At 47.0% G+C, this 26,547-nt stretch overlaps 1 protein-coding gene across 2 annotated transcripts; it reads left to right on the top strand.

Annotated features, from left to right (window-relative positions):
- The first annotated feature begins 7,054 nt into the window (after window positions 1-7,054).
- Window positions 7,055-25,741, top strand: ANKRD54 (ankyrin repeat domain 54). Of its 2 annotated transcripts, XM_004451599.4 has the most exons (8): window positions 7,058-7,486; window positions 8,927-8,974; window positions 15,007-15,105; window positions 20,984-21,055; window positions 21,545-21,592; window positions 21,671-21,795; window positions 22,001-22,108; window positions 22,401-25,741. In XM_004451599.4, the coding sequence occupies exons 1-8, from the start codon at window positions 7,162-7,164 to the stop codon at window positions 22,473-22,475; spliced, it is 900 nt and encodes a 299-aa protein (XP_004451656.1). In that variant the 5' UTR covers window positions 7,058-7,161; the 3' UTR covers window positions 22,476-25,741. The 2 variants fall into 2 exon arrangements, with proteins under 2 accessions (XP_023442646.1, XP_004451656.1); XM_023586878.3 differs by having other exon boundaries at window positions 7,055-7,486; window positions 21,545-21,795.
- The last annotated feature ends 806 nt before the right edge of the window (window positions 25,742-26,547 follow it).

Raw genomic sequence — 26,547 nt, 5'->3', positions numbered from 1 at the left:
CTATGACAGAGCTGGTTTGAAAAGAATTTGAAGAAGGTTACTGGGCAAAGGAATGCTTCAATAGAATTACTAATTTAGACACGAACCTGGTTCATGGCCTAAGGGCAATAAAACTGTAAACTTTGGGGTTATCTTTTCTATCGGACAGACAAATCTCATTGCACCTTACCCATTTTCTCCAAGTTAACCTCTAACTTTACAGAGCTGTAAGACATTCCTGGGTCTAAATCAAGTATTAGTCAAAGTTAAATTGCCCCCCAGAGAGTCAAATGTCCCTTACCTGGCCTTATTAAAAATGCTCTAGCATCATATTAAAAATCATATTATCACCTTTTGCTATATTTCAGATATTAGATATTATTCCCCCACACTAGTTTTCATTGTATCATTTTTAATAATTAAAGACAAGAAATATTTTAATTTCCTGTTAACTACTTAAAAACAGCAAGTACGACAACAAATGGTAATAACTGCCTTTAGCTTCAACGTGGCAATACCAGGGAGTGGTGGGGACTCTGGCAAAACAAAGCACCACACCTATCCAAAGGGGAAAGTTGCCATGTAGCTCCAGTCACTTGTTGCTACGTGGGAAAGCAGGTCTTGTTTTGCCACAAATTTCCATTTTTCAGAAAATCTGGGAGTCAAAAGTTTTATGTAAAAACTCTCCATTTTTATATGTTGGCAACCAGTTTAAATTTCTGTAGAGGCCAACAGGGTGTGGGAATGAAAGACTGAAAAGAAAGTCAACCCTTTACAGCTGGCCTAAGGGGCCACAAGTGTCAATATCTGACCTAGAACAACACCGTCAGACAGGAAGAATGAGGCCCAGGGCAGGAAAACTTGCCAGGATCCCAAGGTGGCTGAGCAGGACTTAGATTCCCAGGCAGGCGAAGACTTTTCGAGAAGGCAACGTTGCTGATATTTTCTTTCTCTCCCAGCAAGTGCTTTATGTTTTGTGTGCTGATTGACTCTATGTAAATGGCTTGTATATGAATGCTTTGCAGCATCCTTAGGACAAGTTTATGTATTTTATTTTATTTTTTCCACCAAGCACTTCTATTGGTTTAAGGTGAACTGCATATGAGGTAATAAAGCCCCCTGAGGGGTAGAGGGAGGGGAGGCATGGGGGCGTGGCCCATGTCCTCTGTCCAGAAGTTGTGTCCCCATTTTTGGCATCTCTGGTAGGGCCGGGCTTGGCATCTCCAGAGATTCCAGAGCAGATAAGTGGGTTGGGGAGGGGAAGGTGGAGGGAGGAGAGAGAGAGAACAGAATAGTTACATGTGTGCATGTGTGACAGGCAAAAAAAGAGGTCTGAAAAATAGATTTCTGTGTTTCTGTGTAGAAAAATGGGGAGAGAACAGATGGAAAGGAAGAAAAAAGGAGGAGACAGATCCCACTCTCCCCTAAGGGGACCCCGTTCTCCCCGCGACATGGCTACCACCCCCCCGCCCCGCACTGCCAGTCTGGCTGGGGAGAGGATGAGCCCATTTGCCCTTCTCTGTCTTGTGCTTCTCCTGTGTCTGGGGTTCATCTCTGGATGCTGCGTCCTCTTCAAGAGCCGCCCGTGAGCCCCCGCCTCTGTGGCCCTGCGGGGTGAGATCAATTTTAGGTGTCAGAGTGAAAGCTACCTGGTCCCTCTGTGGGGGATGCTTAAGTCAAGTTTAAGCCAGTGTGATATGGTCACTGTGGCATAGGATTTGTATGGATCTTAGCCCACATCCTATCCTTATTAATAATAACAATAGTGACCATTTTTTGAGCACTAACTCTGTGCCAAACTCTATTAGGTGCTTTACTTGCATTTTGTCATTTAGTCCTCCCAATAACCCCAAATATAGCTAGTACTATTCTCTCCATTTTAAAGATGAGGAAACTGAGGTTTAGATAGATGAAATCACTCGTTCAACACCATTGTCCCAGTTATTTTTTGGCTCCAAAGCTGATGGTCTTAACCAATGTGCTATCTTAACTATCTTTATTCATTAATTCGTGCAATCAATCAATCCATCAGTCAGCCAACTCCAAGGTGCTGGTGCCAGCTGCTGAGCCAGGCATTGTGCAGAAATATGATTCCATTGATCCAAGTTCCGGTCTGAAACCTAGAGGCTAATTAACTGAATCCACATTCAACCCATAGCCCACAGCTCATTTTTCCCAATCTGACATAGCAAGTGGTCTTGCAACAGAGGATTGGTCAATGCCATTTATGCCTCAAATTGACTTAAAATTAGAAGTAAAATTAATAACCATCTCAGGCTGTTTAGGGATCCTGCTCAGATTCAAAAGTTTCTGATAAAGCAAACATCTTGATTGGCAAGATGGCTTGGAGAGCAGACCCACTGATAGGAGGAGGAAAACAGTTACAAAAACAAATGGGCCCAAATCATGAAGGGTCTTGACTGCTTGGACTTCATCCTGAGCTCGGTGGGCAGGCAGCTTCTAGGAACTTGAAGAGGGTTGTGCTTTAGGCAGCATTTGTGCATTTACATTGGATTCTTTGACCAGAGAATGGAAGGATGGAGACAATTTTGAAGGTCATTATTTGAAAAAAGAGGAGGAATAATAATACAGTTATGCCAGGGATACACTCAGCAGGTGAGGTGTAAATACCCAGCTCTCTGGGAGAAAATCTTCAGAAACCACATATCTGACAAGAGTTTGATTTCCATGTTATATAAAGAGATCACAACTCAATGACAAAAAAATGCGGTCACCCCTTGGGCTGAAGTGTGGTTTGCTGGCCTGGCGGGGGAGCAGCCGCGGCAGGCCAAGCCGCTGCCCCCATAATAGGGTGGCTGGTCGGACTCACCGCCACCCCTGAAGGGAGCTCAGCATGGGCGCAGAGTGCCCTCGGGTCTCCCCTTCTCGGAGGCCATGTTTCCGCGGCCGCCCCTCCTCCCGGATAGCGCCACATGATGCCTCATGAGGCAACACCCTTCTTCTTCTTTCTCCCTGCGCAGGCGCAGGGCGGAAAATCCCAGTCTGCCCTTCCCCCCCCCCCCACAACAGCAACAGCCAGGCGTGGGCGGGAAACTCCAGTCTGCCCTCTACCCCAGCAACAGCAGCCACCAATCCCTAAACCCTGCCCCTTCCCCCAGCAACAGCAACAGCCAATCCCTAACCACCACCCCTCCCCCTTCCAGTACCTCCCACCGACCTTTCTCCCAGTAACTGCTTGCGGCAACCAATCAGAACACGGCATAAACTTCGACCAATCAGCCTTCCCCAGCCCCTATAAAACTGTAGCCACTTCCTCAATAAAGTTGGACCTGCGTGTTTACCTCGTCTCCGCGGTAGTTCTTCTGCCGTGCGCCCCCAGTTCGTCGCTTGCTTCTCCCGGCGACCCCTTCGTCGCCGGCTTCGCCGGGCGACCCCGTCAGCCAAACCGCGCAACCCCAGTGAGACCGACTCCTCGTCTGCTGCCGGACCGACCCCTCGTCCCAAGCCGGACCAACCCCTCGTCCAGAGCTGGACCGACCCCTCGTCCGCAACCAGACCCCACCACCACCGACCGAGCAAGCCGCCGCAAAAAAACAAGCAACACAATTTAAAAATAGGCAAAAAAGAAAAAGGGAAAAATGGGCAAAAGACTTGAATGGACATTTTTCCAAAGAGAAAATACGAATGGCCAAAAAGCACATGAAAAGATGGTCAACATCACTAGCTATTAGGGAAATGCAGATCAAAACTAGGAATATTATGTCATGCATTACAGAATGGCCATTATTTAAAAAACAACAACAGAAAACAAGTGCTGGAGAGAATGTGGAGAAATCAGAACACTTCTTCACTACTGGTGGGAACATAAAAGAGTACAGCTTCTGTGGGAGACAGTTTGGTGGTTTCTCAGGTCTCATGATTCAGCATTCCCACTACTAGGAATATATTCAGAAGACCTGAGAGCAAGGACGCGAACAGATACTTGCACACTGATGTTCATAGCAGCAGCATCCACAATTGCTAAAAGATGGAAACAACCTAACTGCCCATTAACCAATGAACGAACAAACAAAATGTAGCATATACATACAGTGGAAGAGTATTCAGCTAGAAGAAGAAATGAACTGGGACGACATGCATGAACCTTGAGGATATTGTGTGGAGTGAAATAAGCCAGACACAAAAGGATGAATATTGTATGGTCTCACTGATGTGAACTAAATATGATGAGTAAACTTATGGAGTTAAACTATAGAGCAGGGGTTCTTAACGAGGGGTCTGTGAGCTTGAATTGAAATTCAAGGAAACATTATTCTTGTGGGGATGTGTTGGTATGGGTGTGATATAATTATTAAATAATATACAAGTATAGTGTGGATATAGAAAGGGGCCTGTGATTTTCACCTAACTGGCAAAGGGGTTTGTGGAACAAAAAAGGTTAAGAACCCCTGCTATATAGTATAGGTTAGTATGAGGCAGAACGTGGGTTGAGAAGGGGGAGCTGATACTGAACATATGTAAAATGTTTAGTAAGGTTGACTGTAATGGATGGATTGTAATGGATTGTAATAGATGGAGTTGATGGTAGCACATTGTAATGAGTATAGCTAACACTGCTGATTTATAAATGTGATTTTGGCTGAAAGGATAGTCTAGGGAGGTTAATGTTGATTGAAAGACAGCTAGAGGATCATCTAGGGACTGTATAACATAATGATTTTGGTGGTAGATGAGGACTGTAGTTAATAATACAGATGCAAGATGCTCTTCTACTACAAGGTATTAAGAATCTGGTGATACCCAAACTGTTAGAGGTTTGCAATAATTAACAAGCTGTAGCTCAGTTCCCCCTGATATGCACTGGGGAAAGGCAAACCACCTCCCCCATAAGCCTATGTGTCTGGCACTTCCCCAAAGGGTGGACAAAGAAACCACATAGAAATGGGAGTAAAGGGAGATGGAGACCTTCACTACCTGCACATCAAAGGGAGATGGAAAACTTCACTACCTGCATATCAAATGGAGATAAAAAACCCTTTACTCCCTACATATCAAAAGAACACCAGCTCCTCAAGCATTCCAAGAAAACCTAACTCCCTAACCTGCTACCCTCTAGCCATACAAGGGAAAATTTTCACCTCTGGGGCTTCCTATTGGCCCCTGCACCTCACTCAGACCCTTAACCCCCTCCCACCAACTATCATTTCCCCACCTAGGAAAGTTCTGTATAAATTCAAATCCCCCCTTCCAAAGTGGGCTGGAGTCTCTCTTCAGACGCCCACCATGGGCTGAAGTCTGTTCTTCAGACCTCCTCCGTTAGGAGAAGTTCCCAATACACTTTCTGCCTGCAGTCAGTCTCCATGTCCCAGTGAGCACCGTTTTTCTCCAACACAAACAGAATTCCTGACATTCAAGAAGGAATGGTGAGCAAAACAATTTGTAATTTTATCAGTGTATCTAAACAACTGTATAAAATAATATAAATAATTTGTGCTGTTAAAGAATAGGGTGATAGATGGGAAAAATATAACTAATGTAACTTACAAGCTATAGTTACTAATATTGTAATATTTTTGTAGTACAGGCAAAGAAGTTACTGTATCAGTGCTAAAGGTAAAAAAAGAATATGGGGTTTAGTTTTCTGAGATATGAGTACAATTAAGCATTTTTTTCTTCACTGAACACTGAAAGAACAATTGAATTTGTTTTTAGGATTAAACGAGATAAATGTGTCTGGACAGAATTTTTTAAAGTAATGCTTCCATGATTTAAGCTACCTTTTGCCCATTACTTTATCTTTTGAAATTGAAATAAAATTTACTTTAAAATTAAAAAAAAACAAAAAACAAAAAGAGCCAGCTCTCACAGACTTTCTGGAGCCAGGTTTCCAGCAAGCCATCACTTAAGAAAGCAGAATGGTTGAAAAAGAGGACTTTGGCCTCAGAAGGGGGTCTGAATTCAAAACCCAGCTCTTTTACTTTCTCCCTCTGTACCTTTTCACAATTCATGTAACATCCTAGGGCCTGAATCTTCTGATCTGGAAAGTGGGTATAATATCTAAATATGTATGAAGTACTTGATAAATGGTACTCGTTCAATAACATTTGTTTCTTTCGTGTTTCCTTCTAGCTACAAGTGTAGTTGGCATATGTCCTTATCTGGTTAAGGGGCAGAGGCGGGGGACAGTTCAAACCAAAAGAGTATCACATTGGTGTCCCGCAGGCACTGCAAAATCTGGAGATGCTTTTTCAAGTGTCAGACGAAGATTACATTTTAACTGGGTTGAGTGGGAGGGTTTATGTAATAGGAAGAGAGCTTGACCCATGAGCGCTGGACATCTGTGAACAAGTCACTTTTCTCTGTAATTTCAGCTCTTCATGTAAAAATAGGAAGGTCCTCCTGGCCCACCGTCCAACAGCGTTTGTGGGGTACAGGGATGTGAAATTCTTTCAGAACAGTGCACCATGAGACGTTGGTAAGTTCATGGTTAACCGTCTGCGGGCAGAACACTTCCTCGCTTCTGGGTCTGACTTCTCGCCGCGGACCTGAGCCGCTCAGCAGGCCCCGACTCTGAGGCTGTGCCCTGGGCGCGCAGAGGCTGTGACTGACTGAAGTGCCGCTCTGGTGGAGTTAGGTTGTCTTGGATTACCGCGAGAACTCTGACTAAAGGGAAGCTATTGCATTTAGAAGCTATTACTCCACAGCCCCAGTTTTAACCTATTTTACTTTGCCTTATTCCACCGTACATTAGGAGGAAGTCCTGTCTTTGAGTTCACACCCCCACGCCTTCTCTTTCTTTTGTGATTGGCTGCCCGTCATCGTAACGTGATTGGCTACAGCACCTGTCCGTTATCTTTCCCATAATCCGACAGGGAAAAATGGGAATTAAAAAAAAAAAAAGAATTTCTTAAACTCGGCTGTTTTATTGGCTCCGGTAGCGACATACGGAGCGGACGTAGGCGCTTCCAATTTTTGATTGGTTGTTATGCCCGCCAATTACAGTGCCAGAAATTCTGCCCAATCGTCTTGCTCTTACTATGCCTCCGCCTGCCCGATTGGCTGGCAGGGTTTAGGCTGGACGGGTTATCATTGGTCGAAAGACTCCGGCTGGGTAGCTGTGGTTGCAGGCCGCTTACAGCGAGTGGTAGGGCGGAGGGAAGCGGGTCCGCTGGACGGTCGGGAACGAGGCTCCTGCTGCTAGGCCAGCGCGGATCCGTTACCATGGCAGCCGCCGCCGGGGGCGCGGACGACGAGCCGCGCTCGGGCCGCTCGAGCTCGGATGGCGAGTGCGCGGTGGCGCCGGAGCCGCTGACCGGCCCCGAGGGCCTCTTCTGCTTCGCGGACCTCGGGGCGGCGCTGGCCGGCAGCGCGGGCCTCCCGGGCCGGGCGTCCGGCGGGGCCCAGTCCCCGCTGCGCTACCTCCAGGTCCTGTGGCAGCAGGACGTGGAGCCCCGCGAGGAGCTGCGCTGTAAGATGCCCGCGGGCCGGCTGAGGCGCGCCGCCAGGCCCCACCGCCGGCTCGGGCCCACCGGCAGGGAGGTGCACGGTGAGCAGTGGCGGCGGCCCGGCCTGGCGCCCGCTCGTCTCCGGTAACCCGGGGCGAGCCGCGGTCGCGCCGTGCCCGAGCCCGTCCCCTGGAGCCCCAGGTCCCCGGGCTGAGGCCCAGGATGACCCCGAATCTCTTTTCAATAACTGTTCTTAAAGTCGGTATTGACCGCTGATGTGTGTGTGTTTAATGTCTTACTTCTCCGAGCCTTGTCTCCACAGATTTTCACACTTGATAATTCCTGATTAAAACTTTTCGTGACTCCAAGTATTTATTAGTCAAATAAAGGGATACCACAGAATAATTTTATTATCAGCGAGGGGAGGCCCGAGCTTGTAGCCAAGTCGTACCCATTTGTTTTAAATGTACGGACCCGAGTTGGACTCCTCTGCCTTAGGCGATCTGTGGAGCCTTCCAGCCTTAGTTTTCTCAGCCTTTACAGGGGGGGTGTAAGAGTTCAGTTAAATAATGAATGCAGGCCTATTATCCTGCCTTAGCTGTGTGCCAAACCCTGTGTTGGGTGACACGTGATCATTTCTAATCCTTACAATAATTCTTTGAGATCCAGATATTATTCCCGTTTTACTGAAGCTCAATGACATTGTCTTGCTCCAGATCAGTAGCTGGAAAGAAGCTGGGCTGGTATTAGAACCCAGGTTTACCAGACTAAAACTCCTGCTCTGCTGTATGTCTGCCTTACTGTCTTCTACATTTAATGACTGACTTGGAAGCTAAGACCGTGAAAGATTAAGAATGGGGACTTTTAGGGTCCCTTCTAGGACTAATCTGTGATTATACACATATTTTAGGTTCACTGTGAAGATTAGAGAATTTAAAGTGCTGTATAAACCAGACAGCGCTATAGGAGTGTGAACAGTTATGTATCTGAATTGCAATTTTTGACCATTTCCCCGATAACAAAGCTATTGCTTTCTACTAGCCTCTAAATAGAGTTAGTGTCAATGGAGGGGGAAAGTTTCTGCTTAAGATTTATCAAGTTTAGGTAAGTCATTTGGGAATGACCTGTTTTGAAGGGGAATATAAGAGTATCTGTGAAACCAGCTTACAGAGAACTTCATGTAAATAATCTGTCTGTTTTCTTTGCAACAACTCATGTCTGGCGGAGTGGCGCTCAGCCTTGTTTTGCGAATGATGGACCTGAGGCCCATAAGGGTTAACTTACTTGCTCAAGGTCACCCAGCTGCTACAAGTGGCAGATCCAAGATCTAAAGGCCTTGGAGGATTTGCTACACAGCATGTGGCCTCTGCACTCGTGCCACATTTCAAGTTTCTCCTTGTTCCCAGTGTAGCATCTCTTGTAGTCTGGCACTTTTCTTCCCTTTAGATGCTATTGTTGCTGAAGGGTGGGTAAACTATTGTCCGTTTTCTGCTTTATCACAGCCTTTTTTTTTTTAAACTGGCACTGTTTTCTCATCACAGCTCTGAAGAGGCTACGGGACTCAGCCAATGCTAATGACGTGGAAACAGGTGAGTGTGCACAGTGGGCCCAGCTCCTGTACCTATGGCCTGGTTTTGGGAAGAAAAATCCAATTAACCATTACCTGGGAAGAGAGAGCTTTCATCCAGCCTACCAGGTCACCACTTACTCTAGGCTCACTGTGTTTATTATATGACTTTGCAGTCATCTTGTAGAGGGTGAGTCTGGCTTAGATGCTCACCCTCCCTGTGCTCCCCTCTCATCCTGAACTTCCTGATGTCATATCATTTGTCACCAAGTAGGCTCCCTGATAGTGGTGACCATGTCTGCTTTTGTATCCCTGGCACCCAGCACTATCCTCTGCAGAGAGTAGTTGCTCATTTTGCAACCTCTGGTTAATGGGAAAGAACATTCAACATTAACTGCTAGGTGATCAGCCAGGCAGTGCCACCACCTTCGGTTTGCGAACTGAAGCTTTGTGGTAGTTGAGTTCTCATACTTTAGTTGCCAGAGCATTTGAAAAGCATGGGTGGAATTCCTAGCAGGATACCACTCTGTCTCTTTTGTTTGTTTTTAAGGGTGGTTTTTTTTTTTTTAATTATTTTTAAATTATTTTTTTGTTTTGTTTTTAAGTTTTAGGGTAAACTTCATTTCAACTTCAAAATATAAAATCATGAAAGCATTAATGTAAAAACTTCTGTCCAGGCACATTTATATAATTTCATCCTAAAAACAAATTCAGTTATTTCTCCAGTGTTCAGAAAGATACATAAATGAGCACATATTGGTTAAGTGACATGACCAGGGTCTCCTTGTTAATGGAAAAAATGAAGAAAAAAGCTTAGTTATATTCATATCTCATAAAACTAAATCCCATATTTTTTTTTTACCTTTAGCATTGATGTAGTATCTTCTTTGCCTTTGCTACAAAAATTTTACAGTATTACTGCAAACTATAGTCTATAAGTTACATTAGTTATATTTTTATCATGTATCACCATGTAGTAGAGGAACCTTGTAGTAGATACCTTGTAGTAGAGGAACATCCTTGTATTTATATTATTAACCACAATCCACATCTACCACTGAAATCACTATGTTATACAGTCCCTAGATGATCCTCTAGCTGTCTTTCAATTAACATTAACCTCCCTAGACTATCCTTTCAGCCACAATCACATTTATAAATCAGCATTGTTAGCTATACTCAGTATAATGTGCTACCGTCAACTCCATCCATTACCACATATTTAAAATCAAAATTCTACGTACATCCAGCATCAGCTCTCCCTTCTCAACTCACATTCTGTCTCCTGCTAACCTAAAGTTTAACTCCATAAGTTTACTCTTCATATTTAGTTTATATCAGTGAGACCATACAATATTCATCCTTTTGTGCCTGGCTTATTTCATGCAACAAAATATCCTCAAGGTTCATGCATGTTTTTATGTGCTTCCCCAGTTCATTTCTTGTTCCAGCTGAATACTCTTTCACTGTATGTGTATGCCACATTTTGTTTATCTCTTAATCAGTTGATGGGCACTTAGATTGCTTCTGTCTTTTAGCAATTGTGAATAATGCCACTGTGAACATCATTGTGAAAATATCTGTCTGCTTCCTTGCTTTCAGTTCTTCTGAATATATTCCTAGTAGCGGGATTGCCAGATCATACTGCCGTTTTGTATCTGCTGGTTTTTCTTATTGTTGCTTTTCAGTGTTTGCCAGCTGACAGGGCATTACCAGCATCAAAGATTCAAAGAACATTTATAGGGAAAAAAATTAAATTTTATCCACTGACTTAATTCTTTCTGTGACTGGGGGGAAAGTGATGTATTAGTTTCCTACTGCTGCTGTAACAAATTGCCACAAACTTAGTAGCTTAAAACAACACACTTCAGTAGGTCGAAAGTCCAAAACAGTCTCACTGAGCTAAAATCAAGATGTCTGCAGAGTGCATTCCTTTCTGGAGGCTGTAGGGGAAAATATTCTCTTGCCATTCCAGCTTCTCCTGGATGCTCACATTCCTTGGCTTGTCCCCTGTCCTTCATCTTCAAATCCAGTAACAGTAGGCTGAGTCTCATGCTGCCATCTTTCTGGTTCTCGCAGCAGGGACAGGTTCTCCAATTTTAAGGACTTCTGTGATTGAATTGGGCTCACCCGGAGAATCCAGGATACTCTTGCTAGCTGCAGGTTCTAAACTGTAAAGTTCCTTTTGTCATATAAGGTACCATATTCACAAGTTCTGGGAACTAGGGCACAGACATTTTAGGGAGCCATTGTCCTGCCTATCACAAGTGGACTGCATTCTGTTTTGGTGGTGGGCTGCTGTGATCAACAGCTAAAATGTGAGCACAGATTGAGGAGGGTCCACTGCCTGCAGGTGTGCAGAGGAGGTTGCACCTCAGGCCTTGAGATCGTTCCCCTATCCCTGGCGTAGCAGCAGCGTGCGTGGGCAGAAACTGGAGGGTTTTTCACCTCTCTTCACTGTGGTCTTTTCCATGAACATTTGGGAGTTTTTGGGCGGCAACTAGATAGCTTTTCAAGAAAAAATAAATAAGGATTTTCTTCTTTTTAATTTATTATTATTTTTTATAAACACTTCCCCTTCCCCTGGTAACCTCTAATCTGCTTTCTCTGTGAATTTGCTATATTTCTAGTCATCTCTTCTAAGTGGTACCATATAATTTTTGTCCTTATGTGTCTTGCTTCTTTTGCTGAGCTTAATGATTTCAAGGTTCTTCTATGTTGCAGCATGTCTCATAACTTTGTTTTTTCTTATTTGTTTAGCCATTTATTTGTTGTTTCATCTTTTGGCTACTGCAAACAATGCTGTTATCAACATTGGTGTCCACGATCTGTTTGTGACCTGTTTTCACTCTCTTTAGCTATATACCTAAAAGTAGAATTACAAATGGTAATTCTGTCTTTAACTTGTCGGGGAGCCACCATGTTGCTTTCCAGTGTCGATGCTGTTCCCACCAACAGTGCACTAGAGTGAGCCTTCTCTTCTTAATGTCTCTAGTGTATGGCCAGAGGATATTTTTAATTGCACTCCCTTTCCATAGAAAGTCTAGCTGGTCTTAAATTAGGTATTCATACACAGTGGTTTTATTACTTTGACAGAAATGCTGTCATTTTCCCTTCAGAGTCTCTGACCCTCTCCATCTTCAAATCAAAGTCACTCTTAGATTTACCAGCTCCTGCAGGATAAGCCTCTTTACTCCTTTTCTTTTTTGGCCAGCAGTTTTTCTTTCAGTGCATGGTTTTTGTACAGTTTAGTGATTATAGCAGACAAAATGTATATCCTGCTTCTCGCTTATAGTTAAATCATAAGTGATTTCCTGTTAATTCATAGTCATTTAAAATACTTTAAATATAAAAACATGGACATTTAAAATGTTTTGTAAAATAGATAAATATAGAAGGAAACACATAATGTTTAAAAAGGAAGTAATCACAGTGAATATTTTTGTAAATAATCTTCCCGTCTTTTTTCCTATGTTTAGGAGTTTTCTTTGTGGCCTTGTAAAATAGCTTATATGCATTTTTAATCCTGTATACTATTTTGTATTTTATAAACAATTTGCTTTTTCATTTGTTTTATCAAAATGGATGTGCCATTTCTTTCTTGTTATAGAATAAAAGTATGGCTCTAAAAAAATTTTAAATGCTTTTAAAGTATAAAGCAATCTATAATATATCCCACAGTCCAGTTTTAGCCACAATTTTTAATGAATGCATGCTATTCTATCAAAGAGACAAAGCAAGAGTTATTCAGTCATATATTTGCACATTGATTTTTCATTTTTAAAATAATTTCCCAGGTATGGGATTATATCAGAGAATGCATATTTTGGTGGCTCCTGATAGAGGATGCCATAGTGCTTTCCAAAAGAAAAAAGCACAAAAGTAGAACTGGCTATTTTAGCTTTGTTTCATTTCTTTGATACTTCTGGTGAGTGTGTTAATGAATACCGAAACGACCTAAAGCACCTATTCCTGCCCCACCCCTATTCATTTATCCAATTAGTCTGCTGCACTTGTGTGCTTGATATCAGGGGCATGAAGCTAAAACAAGAAGCTTTCAGTATATTTGGGAAGGAACAATATAAAGTGATACCACTTCCAAAACAAAACAATGCTCCCTGCATACCCCAAAGTTGTATGTTAAGTTGGGGATATGTAAGATTTGAAGCCAAGGAAACTGGGTTTATTTCCCAGCTTTGCCTCCTGTTAGCTGGGTGACTGTAGCTTGGCCACTTCACACAATTTCTCCGAACCTGAGTCCCCTGGTCTGTAAAATGGGCAGGATACCTGCTGGGTCATTAAGGGATTAGCAGTCAGGTACCTGACACCTGGCTGGTGTATGGTAGTGATTACTCTGTAATAGAATGGGATGTTAACCTTACAGTAGTGAGATGAACAGGGCACTAAGGAAGTGTGGGAGAGGGAGCAGCACGCTTTGCTGAAGGAGGCGGAAGAGATTCATGGAGGAGCTATCTTGGCTTTTCATCTCGAGGACTTAAGTCCTTGAGCAGTTTGCTGGGGAAAGATTAAAATGTTGTTCTAAAATGATGTTTGGCAGCAATATCTACATTTCAGTTGGGCACATTATAGCAATAAGGCCTTATGTTGTATAATATCTCTTTACTTTTCAAAGAAGGGATTTCATGTCCATTATTTTCACCCCAGCAGCCCTGGGGATTGGCAGGGCAGAGATTATTCCCATCTGGCAAATAAGGAAACTGAGAACCGAAATTGAGAAATTGGCCCAAGGACACATTAGCAGTTCCTGGTGAACCAAGGCCCAAAGCCAGGCCGCTGACCTCCCCGCCCACTCTTTACACTCTCCCGTGCTGTTGGCAGTGTACTCTTTTTTCTCAGCTTGGTTGGGCACATGAGGTCCCTTTGCCAATGTAGATAGCTGAAAAACAACCGGAGAAGCAAGTTACCTGCCTGATTATCAAGTTACTTAGATGGAAGGGAGTGATGATGTTGATGGTACTTGCTGATCGCCAGGCACTCTTGTAGGAGTTTCATACATAGCAACTCATTGCCTCTCACAACCCTTGTGAAGTAGGTGCTTATGTTCTCCCCATCTGTGTTAGAAGAGGAAGGAACTTATTCAAAGCCACTCAGCAAGTACAGCGTGGTATCAAGATGTGAACCTTGTACCAAATACCATTGATTGTACACTTTGGATGCATCATATGCTTTATTAATATGTATCAATAAAATTGATTTGTTAAAAAAGAAAAAAAGTTGTGAACCAAGGTAGTTTGATTCTAGAATCATGCTCTTACCACCGTGATTTACTACCTCTTGAGGTACTAAATGTGATGTAAGTATTTCTTTTGGCTGAGTACATTAGAATACACTCAGCAAATAAAAATACACCTTCTAAACCCTAGGAACAAACAGGAGAGCCTTTCTGTCTCCTGATGATTACATTTTCCTCATTTGAAATCAACTTAGTTCTGAGCCATAACTGGGAAAGGTTTATTCCAAGGGTGACGACATCCCTTTGCCTATCCATTGGTTTGTGCCAGGCACAGTAATAGGCTTTGAATGCTTCATTTAATTCCCACAACAGCTGTCTAGGGTAGAGGGTATTAATCCATTTTCTAGATGAGGAGCATGACTTAGGTCACGTTACAGATGAATGAAGCCAGGTGTGTGTGGCTCCAGAGCCTGTGCTCCATCCACTCTATAGGGCTGCCTGTCCAGAGCTAAGAGCTTGGCAGCTGTGGGTGGCTGTGTAGCCAAACTCAGGTAAAGGGATGGGAGCAGAGTCTATGCTGGGGATTTCAGTGACTCCACAGTTCCTGACCTGGGGGCCAAGGTCCTCCTATGATGTTCTATCCCTGGACATATAGTTTGAGCACCGGGAATCTGTGGCCCTCAGTAGTGCTCTCAGGAGAACACGTCCCCTGTCATGGCAGTCCCTGGGGGCCAGCATCCAGGAGGGCCTTGCTCTCCCGTGCAGCAGCGATGCCTTGCATCCCTGTCCATCCCTGGGACTGCCGCTCAGCTAACACTGCCACTCTCTCCGCCTCCCTCCCGCTGTCTTGGTGGGGCCAGTGCAGCAGCTGCTGGAAGATGGAGTGGATCCCTGTGCAGCAGACGACAAGGGCCGCACAGCACTGCACTTTGCCTCCTGCAACGGCAATGACCAGATCGGTGAGTCCAGGGTAGGGAGGAGGGGAGCAGGGCGAGGCAAGTCCCACCTCTCTAGGGACATCGGGGATGGGGAGATCTGCTCTCTTCAGAGCCTTGGGAAGCGCCAAGGTGCTGGACATAAGGGACCCTGGGGTGGTAGGGCCCCACCCCTGCTCCTTAGTATGTGGCTCTGGCGTTGCCAGACTGAGGGAGGGGCAAACCTGGGGAAAGAAAGTGAATCTGAGATTAAAGGGAAGTCCCGAGGAAGAACCGTGTAGACAGCCCATCTTGACAAAACCATCTGTCCACTCAACAAATGTTTAAGGTCTGTTATGTTCTAGGCTTTACCAGGCACTGGTAATACAACTGCAAACCAAACATAGTCCCTATTCTCAAGGAGCCCTCTGGGATAGATAGTTAAATATGGTCAATGGGCACTTCTGCTCTCCTAGTCCAAATGTGTATCTACTTAAAGGCTTAACTATTACGTGATAATAGTAGTAACTAATTTAATGAACACTTACTAAGAGGCATTTTTTAGCCACAAATCTAATTCTCACAGCAACTTTGCAAAGAGGGTCACTTTTTCCCCATTTTATAGATGAGGAAACCAGGGTTCAGAGGATTGGTGGGAAGATTTTTTTTTAAGAGGTACTGGGGATTGAACCTGGGACTTCATACGTGGGAAGCAGGCACTCCATCACTGAGCTACACCTGCTCCCTGAAGACTTTTATAGCACTGTGAGGCAGACAAAGGACTGTCTTGGTCAGACAAGCAAAATTCAACCCTAACTAGCAAAAATGGTAATGACATGTTGACAACTTCAGGCCCAGTGGGCACATCCAGGAGCTCACAGTGTTTCCTTGGCCCTACTTGTCTCTGTCTCTGCCTGTGGCTCTGCCAGAGATGGGCTCTTCCCATGAGGTAGAAAAGCTGGCTGCCAGCAGCCAGGCCCTCCTGGACCCTGGCCCAGCCTGTGCCCAGGGCTTGGGAGGGGTCCTGGCACTGGGACTCACCGAAACCCATGGGAACGAGGAGAGGCGGCTTCCCATTTGGATGGCAGAAATAGCATGTGTTCATGGAAGGTAAACCTCTGCTACTGCTTTCTTTTCCTTCCCCAGTTGTGCCTCTTAAACATTACTTTCAGTTTTCATACATGTTTATGAACACTTAAATTATCATTATAATGTAAATAAAACATTATTTTAAATCCCCTACCTTAACTCAGTTATTTCCATTCCTGAATTCCCTGTAAATCTTTGTCTGCATTCATTATATCATTTAAAATGTATTAACAGGCACACCGGCCATTTTATCCAGGTCCTGCACCCATTTTTGCAAGATCGTTAATAAAACTTTTCTCTTCCAAAAGAAATAAAATAAAATATATTAACAAACCCCAAACAAACCAAAAAACCTGTCTTCTACCTCTGCCTATTTCCAGCGTCCTTGGGCTCTAGGAGAATCAAAAGCACACCCCTTGATGCTCAGAGCTCCCCATTGTTCAGTCTTCCTGCTCACGCCTGATTACACTTGAACTGCTTGTGAACATACCAGGCCATTAGACCCTTGTCTTTTCCAGAGTGGCAGCTGTCCCTTAGAAGTGGTGGTGGTGGTGGTGGTGTGGGGGGGCAGCCAGGCCCAGCCAGCATGTGAGCTGCAGGTGGCTGGAGGAGGGCAGGGCCCAATCCTTCAAGACTTTCCGGCAAGGTTTACTCTTGCAAACGGCAGCAGTGTAGTTTTCATAGGTATGCACCTGCGTAACCACCATCCAGATAAAAATCTAGACTGTTTTCAGCATCCCAGCAGCCTTATACCCTCCCAAGCATTACCTCCATTTGAACCTTATCATCATAGATTAGTTTTGGCTGTTTTTTTTTTAAATTTCACATATAGTGTATATTTCTTTGTATCTTGACTTCTGTCACTCAGGGTTATCTCCATGAGATTCATCCATGATGTGGATGTCAGTGGTTTGTTCTTTCTCATTGCTGTGTAGTATTTCATTGTGTGATGTACAGATTCTACTGGTGATGGACATTTTTGTTCCCAGGTTTGGGCCATCACAAATAAAGCCGCTGTGAACCTTCTTGTACATGTGATTTGGTGAATCTATGCATTTGTTTTTTTGTTGTTTTTTAAATATTTTTTATTTATTTTTAAAAGATATTTAGATTACATAAAATGTTACATAAAAAATTATAAGGGGTTCCCATATGCTCCCCTCCCCACACCTACTACCCTTCCCCACATCAACAACTTTTTTCATTACTGTGATACATTCATTGCAATTGATGAACATATTTTGGAACATTGCCACCAATCATGGATTATAATTTACATTGTACTTTACACTCTCTCCCACTCAATTCTGTAGGTTATGGCTGTATATATAATGACCCATATCTGCCATTGCAGTGTCTCTCAGGACAATTTTGAGTCCTGAAATTGCCCTGTAGTACACCTCTTTGTCCCTCTCCCTGACTTCAGCACCTTCAGTGGCCACTGTCTTCAAATCAATGCTATAATTTCCTCCATTGCTAGAATCACAGGCTTATAGTAGAATACCAGTAAATCCACTCTAGTCCATATTTTATTCTCCAATCCTGAGGATTCTGGGATGATGATGCCCATTCCACCTCTAATTGAGGGGGGATTCAGTCCCATACGGCTGATAGATGGAAGTCTCCTGCTCGCATTTGTTGTTTTTGTTTGTTTGTTTTAAAATAATCATAGATTTTTTTTTAAGGTTTATTTATTTTACTTTTCTTATTCCCCCACACACTTGTTGTTTGGGCTTGCTGTTTGCTGTCAGCTCTCTGCAGCGTGGGCTGTCAGCTCTCCACAGCAGCGCAGGTGAGCTTGCCTTTATCAGGAGGCCCTGGGAATCGAACCTGGGGCCTCCCATGTGGTTGATGGGAACCCAGTTGCTTGAGCCACATCGGCTTCCTCTATGCATTTGTTTGTGTAGGGTATACACCCAGGAGAGGGATGGGGCTTACTAGGGTACACGTATATTTAGCTTTAGTAGATGCTCCAGACTTCCTCCAAAGTGGTTATACGTTCACCAGCAATGCAAGAGAGTTCCACTTTTCCCCACATTCTTGGTATTGTCTCTTTTCAGTTTTAGCCTTTCTGGCATAGTGGTATCTTATATTGGTTTAATTTGCATTTCTCTGATGGCCAGTGATGTTGAGTACTTCTTCATAAGGTTATTAGCCATTTTCAAATTCTCTTTTGTGAAGTATCTGTTCAAGTCCTTTGCCTTTTTTTTTTAGGTACCAGGGCCAGGGATTGAACCTGGGGCCTCGCATGTGGGAAGCCAGCACTCAACCACTGAGTCGCATTGGCTCCGCCTGAGTTGGTTTCCTAGTCTGTTTGCTTGTTGTCCATTCTTTTGCTTCTGAGGAGGCACGGGGGACTGAACCCTGGACCTCCGATATAGGAAGCAGGCACTCAACTCCTTGAGCTATATCCACTCCCTTTTTAAAAACAGGTTGTCTTTTCTTATTTTTTTAAAAAGATTTAATTATTTATGTATTTCTCCCCCCCCCACCCACCCCCGTTGTCTGCTCTCTGTGTCTATTCACTGTGTGTTCTTCTGGTTCTGCTTGGATTCTTGTCAGTGGCACCTGGAATCTGTGTCTCTTTTTGTTGCATCATCTTGCTGCGTCAGCTCTCGGTGTGTGCAGCGCCACTCCTGGGCAGGCTGTGCTTTTTTCGTGCGGGGTGGCTCTCCTTATGGGGCGCACTCCATGCATATGGGGCTCCCCTATGCGGGGGACACCCCTGCGTGCCAGGGCACTCCTTGTGCGCATCAGCACTGCATGTGGGCCAGCTCCACATGGGTCAGGAGGCCCTGGGTTTGAACCCTGGACCTCCCATGTGGTAGGCCAACACTCTATTGGTTGAGCCAATTCCACTTCCCTTTTTTTTCTTATTGATTGGTAGGAGTTCTTTATATATTTTAGATATAAGACATTTAACAGAAGTAAATAACTTTTCTGAGCTTGCTTCTTGTTTTCTGTCTTTTTGATAAAGAGAAGTTCTTCATTTTAATGAATCCAATATATCTGTCTTTTCTTTTTTTATAGCATTTTAGTTTCCTAGGCTGCTCAAACCAAATACCAGGAAATGGGTTGGCTCAAACAGTGGGAATTTGTTAGCCTACATTTTTGAGGTCGAAAAAATGTCCAAATCAGGGCAGTGTTTTCTTCCCAAAGACTGGCTGCCAGTGATCCTTGGCTCCTCTGTCTCATGGCAAGGCACATAGCACTGTCTGCTGGTCTCTCCCTTCTCTTCCAGGTTTCATTGATTTTGGATTCCATAGCTTTCTCTCCCGGTCTCTGTGTTTATTCTGTTTATAAAGGACACTAGTGATAGGATTGAGACCCATTCTGAATGAGGTGGGTCACACCTTAACTGAGGTAGCCTCATCAAAAGTTTGTACTTACAATGGGTTTTAAGAACATGTTTTTTCTGGAACACATACAGCTTCAAACCACCAATATGGGTAACATTTTTTGTGTCTTACTTAAGGAATCTTAGCCTATCCCAAGGTCATTAAAATATTCTCCTATATTTTCCTCTAGACACCTGTTTTAGCTTCCACATCGATGTTTATGATCCCTCTCAAAATAATTTTTGTATATGTTATGTGATATAGGAGCCAAGATTGATCCCCACCCCCTGCCCAGCATGGGTTTTCTATTTAACCCAGCTCCATTTATTGAAAATACCATCTTCCCAGAGTTTGAGCAGCCAATAGTCATAGGTGTCCTTTGTGTGTATAGGAGAGGCAAACTAGATTTGGGTGTATGAAGTAATTGAAACTTTCAGCCTGATTTGTCAAAGAAAGGCAGGATGATATAATGATGATGGTATAATAAAAAGTAACATGAAGCATTTGCAGTGTCAGGGATTCCTCTATGTGATCATTCCCATTTTACAGATGAAAAAACTGAAGTTTTAAGAGGTTAAATAGTAAAGCTAGTAAGTGGTCAACCCAGGCAGCTTATTTTCTTTAATTTTATATGCACATGTTCACTGTAAATAAATAAATAAAAAGGGAGGGAGGAAGGAAGGAAATCAGAGAAAACAAAAACCACTTATAATCCCTCTCATACCCTCAAAGAGGACAGCCTGAGTTCTCGGCCAGGTTCTGATTCTTGACCTAGTGTGTGGCCTTAGGTGAGTCAGCTTTTCTGAGCTCCAGTGTCCTTATTCCTATGGCCAGAACCTGACCAGCTGTCGTGACTGGGCAGAGAGGCCTGCAGAACACATGGAGGAAACACAGAGATTGCTTGTTATTCAGGAAGCCAGTCGTTCTCATCTGCATTTGTCAGTGCAGCACAGGCAGGGCAGCCTTAGCCACACACTCCGTGGCTCAGCTCAGTCTCCCCTCTGACGTTCTGGACTCATAATCGCTGGCCTGTGCGTCCACTTGGGTCACTGGCAAACACTGGTGATACCTAGCCCCCCCCCCCAAGTGGCCTTAGACTGGAGAATGGGGGTATTATTTGCCCTGCTCAGCATCATCTATCAGTTTAATTCCCACTTTGGCACTTGGCTGTTGGAAGAACAGAAAATGACCTTGAGAGCCTTCACTAGCTGCCGCTGCTTTTGTTGGAAGACTTTCCTTAACCCTTAAAATCCCAGTTCCATAACACCTGCACAGGCTGAGAAGCCCTCCCAGAATCCTCAGTGCATGTGCCTCGGGGTCCTGCACATGAACGCTGTTAAATGAGAGAGTGAAAGAATGAAACTGTGTGGGGGTCCGTGTTTGTACTCAGGGCCCCACACCTCCAGCCAGCGTCTCTGCCTAGGCCAGGGGTGGGAGTGGAAATGTCCAGTCAAGTGAGGCCCCTAACAGCAACTCTTGCCTTTTCCTGGTTCCAGTGCAGCTGCTCTTGGACCACGGAGCTGATCCCAACCAGCGAGATGGGCTGGGAAACACACCACTGCACCTGGGTAGGTGCCTGAAAAGCTGCCAAGACACCCTTTTCTGTAGCACAACTTCAGTGAAGAGCTTGGGGTCCTGCGGACTTCCAGCAGGATCTCCCAGCATCTGGTGGAGAGCCTGGGTCCCCAGGGCTGTAATTCCCCTTGTCCCCTGGATGTCTGAGCCACTCACCAGTTGGCTGTGCCCTGGGCAGACTTGATTCGCAACCTCATCCGGCTCACCAGCAGCTCTGCTGAGGGAGGTGGGATGTGGTGAGACTCATAGGGTGGGGTGTGCTGAGGCAGGTCCTGTCTCTAGGCCCCAGTTTTCCCAGCTGCACAGGGAGGGAGTTGGACTCAATGATTGCCGAGTCCTGCCTAGCTGCTGCCTTTGCAGTGCCTTCTCAGGAGGCATGACCTGGCGCAGGTGCTGGAGGTGCCGTCTGGCTTGCTCCAGTAGATGCCCGGGGCCAGGCCCCACAGTCCCTGGACTCTCTAGTCCCTGTTCTTCTTTTTCAGCGGCCTGTACCAACCACGTCCCTGTCATCACCACACTGCTGCGAGGAGGTATGTGGCCCCTTCCCCTCCTCCCTCTGCTCTCCTTCACCTCCACCCCCAGCGCGTCACTTCTGCCTGCTTCTGCAGGGGCCCGTGTGGATGCCCTGGACCGAGCGGGCCGCACGCCCCTGCACCTGGCCAAGTCAAAGCTGAACATCCTGCAGGAGGGCCACTCCCAGTGCCTGGAGGCCGTGCGGCTGGAGGTGAAGCAGGTGAGCGCCCCCTTCCGCACTGGGCCTGTGGCACCCAGCAAGCACTGGGCAGTGCTGACCACAGACACTCCTGCCTCGAGTGCCAGGGCTCCTGGGTCGCTTCTCCCTGGCCCCAGTTATCACCTGCTCTCCCTTGCCCCTCGGCAGCAGCATCAAGCCTCTGTGCACTAGCAATGAGGCCGCTCAGCCCAGTGTCTTGTCTCAGATCATCCAGATGCTGAGGGAGTATCTGGAACACTTGGGGCGGCACGAGCAGCGGGAACGACTGGATGACCTCTGCACCCGCCTCCAGATGACAAGCACCAAAGAGCAGGTGAGCTACAGCTGCAGTTCCAGACCCAGGGCCCGGCAGGAAGCCCAGGGCTGGACTGCCCCTGCACCAACGCAGCCAGACCCTCGTATCGGGAAGAAGCATGGCTGTGGGGTGGCAGCCCCTGTGGCCCTCGAAGCCTCTTTCCACTTCCTTTGACGCGGCCATGACCCTTCTCTGTGACTCAACCTGAGATTGCCTGGTGTCAAGGATTGACCCTTGGGCAGCTGCTCCATAGTCAGAGGGATGAGCAGCCACCATAACACCCCGTAACAGCCTTGGTTTTGTCTGGCAGGTGGATGAGGTGACTGACCTCCTGGCCAGCTTCACCTCCCTCAGCTTGCAGATGCAGAACATGGAGAAGAGGTAGCAAGAGCGGCTCCCTGCCTTCGCGCTCCCATTGCCCTGCCCCTGCCCCGGCTGCTCTCTCATTACAAAGAAGAAGCCCAGCGTTTGGGACTTGGGAGCTACACTGGTCTGCTGGGGAGCTTGCCCTCACCCCCCAGAGGTTGTGGGGCAGAGACGCTCTCTATATGTCCTCAGAGCCACTTCCAGCCACCATGTGATTCATCTCAGTGGCTGGGGACTGCAGCCCCAGCTGCTTCCTCCGATGCCAGCCTCTGCAGCCACACTTGGGCTCTGGCCAGCCGGCGCTGTCTTGGCAGGTTGTGGTCATCCCGGGGCCGCAGGCCTAGTGCAAGCTGGCCTCTCGGGTGCCCTCCCCGCGCCCCAGGCTCTTCAGCGTTTCCCTTCCTGGCCAGAGGCCGCATCAGCAGGTGTGGGCTGGGGCAGGCACGCCCTGCACCTCTCCCCAGCGCTTAGACTGAGACCTGCCACTTGCCTTTCGAGGAGGCATTGCAGTGAGTTTTTCGGGTGGGATGAGGAGGGTTGCTGAGATCTAGACCTTACAAATACCACGTTAGGAAAGACCCGGCTGAACCCAAAGCAGAAAATCCCCCACCTTTTTGAAACCCTGGGGGTGTGGTAGTTTTGCAGCCTGGTTGTGGTGAGTTAAATAAGGCTTCCAAGGGGTCCACATCCCAATCCCAGGAACTGGGGATTGTTTCTTTTTATGGACAGAAGGACTTGCCTTTGTGATTAAGTGAAGGAGCTTGCGGTAGGGAGGTGGTCCTGACTATCCAGGTGGGCCCAATGTAATGACAGTCCTTTTAAGAGGGAGGCAGAAGGTCAGAGAAGAAGTTAGGAGATAGGACCATGGAAGCAAGGGGTTGGAGTGAGGGGAGAAGGGGTTGTGAGCTGAGGAAGACATGCAGCGTCCAGAGCCAGGAGAGGCAAGGAGATGGAGTCTCCCCGCAGCTCCGGAGGAGCCAGCCCTGCCGCCACCCGGACTTGAGCCCAGTGGAACTGACTGCAGCCTTCTGAGCTCCAGAACTATCAGAGAATAAATCAGTGGTGTTTTAAGCTGCCAAATTTGTGGTACTTTGTTAGCAACAGCAACAGGAAATGAATATACTAGCAAAGGCTCAAAACTCCTCTAAAGAAGGTTTTCAGTCTTATCAGGCAAGCGCAGCAGGCCCCCTCTTTTTCCTGCATGAGCAGACATTTCCCTTCTTGTGGGCCACGGACAGGCAAATGGGACCGCCCCGCAGAGGGGGGACCTCAGGGAGAGCACCGCCTGGCAGCACCTCTCCCACACCCATTTTGACTCCAAGGCCAAAACAAGTGGTAGTTCCCCGGCCTCCCTGGCTCTGCCCATTCTCCCTCTCCACAAACCATAATCCCTGGCTCTTCTTCACAGCAGAGGAGCTTGTCCCCCAAATCCCAACTTTTTTTTTTTTTTTAAGATTTATTTTTTATTTATTTCTCTCCCCTCCCCCCCAGTTGTCTGCTGTCTGTGTTCATTTGCTGTGTGTTCTTCTGTGTCCACTTGTATTCTTGTCAGCAGCACCTGGAATCTGTGTCTCTTTTTGTTCCGTCATCTAGCTGCGTCAGCTCCCTGTGTGTGCGGCGCCACTCCTGGGCAGGCTGCACTTTTTTTGCACTGGGCAGCTCTCCTTACTGGGTGCACCCCTTGTGCATGGGGCTCCCCTACGCAGGGGACACCTCTGCATGGCACGGCTCTCCTTGTGCACATCAGCATTGTGTGTAGGCCAGCTCACCACACGGGTCAGGAGGCCCTGGGTTTGAACCTTGGACCTCCCATGTGGTAGGCGGATGCCCTATCCTCTGGGCCAAATCCACTTCCCACCAAATCTCAACTTGATATGCTTCAGGTTTTACTGGAACCCAGCCTCTCCCCAGGTCCTGGAGGCAAGGCTCTGTGGGTATGAGCTGCCGGCTGGGGCGGCTCTGGACCCCTGTGAAAGGAGCAGCAGGAGCCCTACCAGGTGGCAGCATAGGTAGAAGGGAAGGCGTGGTGGCCCAGCCCGGGGGAAAGGGGCCGCAGGAGCAGTAAGGTGTCTTCCCAAGACCTGACCTGCTGTCTGCTGGCCTGGGAAGGGTTGGGGAGCTGCTTCCTTCCTGTCCAGGTTCCTCTACCTCCTCCTGGGTGCGTGGTCTGAACTTGCTCCCTTATAGGGCTCTGCTTGGGCTTGTGCCTGAGCCCAGCCCCCTTTAGCCCATGGCCCAAGGCAGGGCAGGAGGGGCGCACAGGGACTTGATGAAATTGCCCTGAGATGAGTGTGTGTGCGCGCGTGTGTGCGCGCACGGGACAGCCTGACACAGGAACTGTCCCGCTAACTCCTAACAAGCTCTCCACCTGGACCAAACCATCCCCGCCTGGGAAGCAGGGGGTGCAGCCCTGTGGCAGACTCCACCACTGTCACCCACCCACCCCACTCACGGCCCCGTAGCCGTGTAGCCAGGAGAGCTGGCCCTTGTGGAGCGAAATATTGTTGACGCCCTCTCTGGCCATCCAGACCGTGACCAGAAGGCTTGACACATGAAGGCGTCTGCAAACCCTTGTGCTGGCAGCCAGCCAATCTGCCTACTCCATTTCCAGCCAAGACTTTTCCTATAACCCCAAACCTGTCTGAAGAGCCCGCCAGCTGAAGGCGGCCCTAGGCGCTGGGGTGAGAGAAAACACAAGTGGGGCCTGAGCTGGCTGGTCTGGGGGGATGGGGGGCAGGTGGCGAGCTCCATGGAGATGTCCTCACACGGGCAAGTTCAATCACTAACTGTGCTGGGAGCCACTGACAGTGGGGGAAGAAAGCCATATTGCTAATATCCCTCCTTGGTAGTGAGTGCCCTTTGCTTTATACCTCACATTTCATTCATGTCAGAAATATTCACTGAGCACTTGTTAAAGCCTCATCAGTGTTCTAGGTGGTAGTCCAGCAGAGAACAAAAGGATGTTTCCCTGCCCTTTCCCACCTGGCAGATGGTGGTAAGGGCTTGGAGGAAAACAAGACACAAATTCTCAGAACCATTCTATGAGGAAACTGGCTTTGCTGCTGCTTCATAGGAGAGGAAACAGGCTTGCCAGGATCACCCAGCCAGGCAGCTGGAGTTGACGCCTGGGTCCACCCTCAAAGCGCACGCTCTTCCCACCATGCCTGAAATTAGAGCATTCTCACAGCCAGAGTTCCCTAAAGAGGAAGGCCACGGCATCTGCTGAGCTATGTGTCTGCAGGCCCTTTTGCTTAGTTTTTGCAATAAAATGTTAGGTAGCCATCCTATCTATTGTTCCTCCTATTGTATGGATGCAGAAAATTGAGACTGAGAAAGTAACAGCTGGTGAATGGGTACCCACCCTGGGTCTAGGGTTCTGTGCCAAGGTTTCCCAAATGTCACTGGCTCCAGGGCTCTCGGGACACAGTGGGAACCCATAGCCCTTGCTGAGTGCACACCCCTGTCTTGGTGCCCAGCAATGTTCTTGGGTGCTTGGGGTCTGGCCCTTTCAGTAAGTACGGGGTGCTATGTGCTCAGTAGACAAAGCATGTACCTGGTCACATGGGGAAAGAGAAGGGGTGACAAGGTGATGGGGCTCAGCGGGCTCTGAAGTGGTTCTTGCCCAGCTGTCAGAGGCCTTCTAAGGTGGGCAGGTCAGCCGGGGCTGGGGTAGTCGGGAGGCCTCCACCAGAGAGGACTGGGGCTGCAAGGGGTTGGGGAGGAGCACGAGCTGGGCCTAGAGGCTGGAGGACAGACCCGAGCCTGCTGTGGGCCCAGGGGACACCCTGAAACCGTGCTGCGCCCAGGAGGGTGAGAGGGCTGGTCAGAGAGGGAGTGGGACCAGATGGGACAGGTCGTGAGGTCTGCAGTCGGGAAGGCCAGCTGTCACCCCCACCCTCGGTCTAGGGCAGGCTCCAGGAGCTCCAACCATTAAAGCTCCTGTTCCCACCTGGGCTGCCTACTTCCCAGCTGCTTCAGATGCTGCGTCCCAGCCAGGGACAGGGAACCAGGAAGCTGGACTGATACCTGACTAATCAATCCAAGTTCCCCCAGTTATGGGGCTCAGAAAGCAATTAGAGCCCAAAGCCCTG

The sequence above is a fragment of the Dasypus novemcinctus genome, chromosome 12 (genome assembly GCF_030445035.2).
Source record: "Dasypus novemcinctus isolate mDasNov1 chromosome 12, mDasNov1.1.hap2, whole genome shotgun sequence".
NCBI classification, from domain to species: Eukaryota; Metazoa; Chordata; class Mammalia; order Cingulata; family Dasypodidae; genus Dasypus; species Dasypus novemcinctus.
This window is presented reverse-complemented; position numbering and strand designations above follow the sequence as displayed.

Excerpts from the sequence above, each read along its gene's own strand:
- ANKRD54 (XM_023586878.3), top strand. The coding sequence starts at position 7,162 with ATGGCAGCCGCCGCCGGGGGCGCGGACGACGAGCCGCGCTCGGGCCGC. Across the intron at positions 8,975-15,006 it reads TGCTAATGACGTGGAAACAG|TGCAGCAGCTGCTGGAAGAT; the intron begins GTGAGTGTGCAC and ends TGGTGGGGCCAG. Across the intron at positions 15,106-20,983 it reads CAACGGCAATGACCAGATCG|TGCAGCTGCTCTTGGACCAC; the intron begins GTGAGTCCAGGG and ends TCCTGGTTCCAG.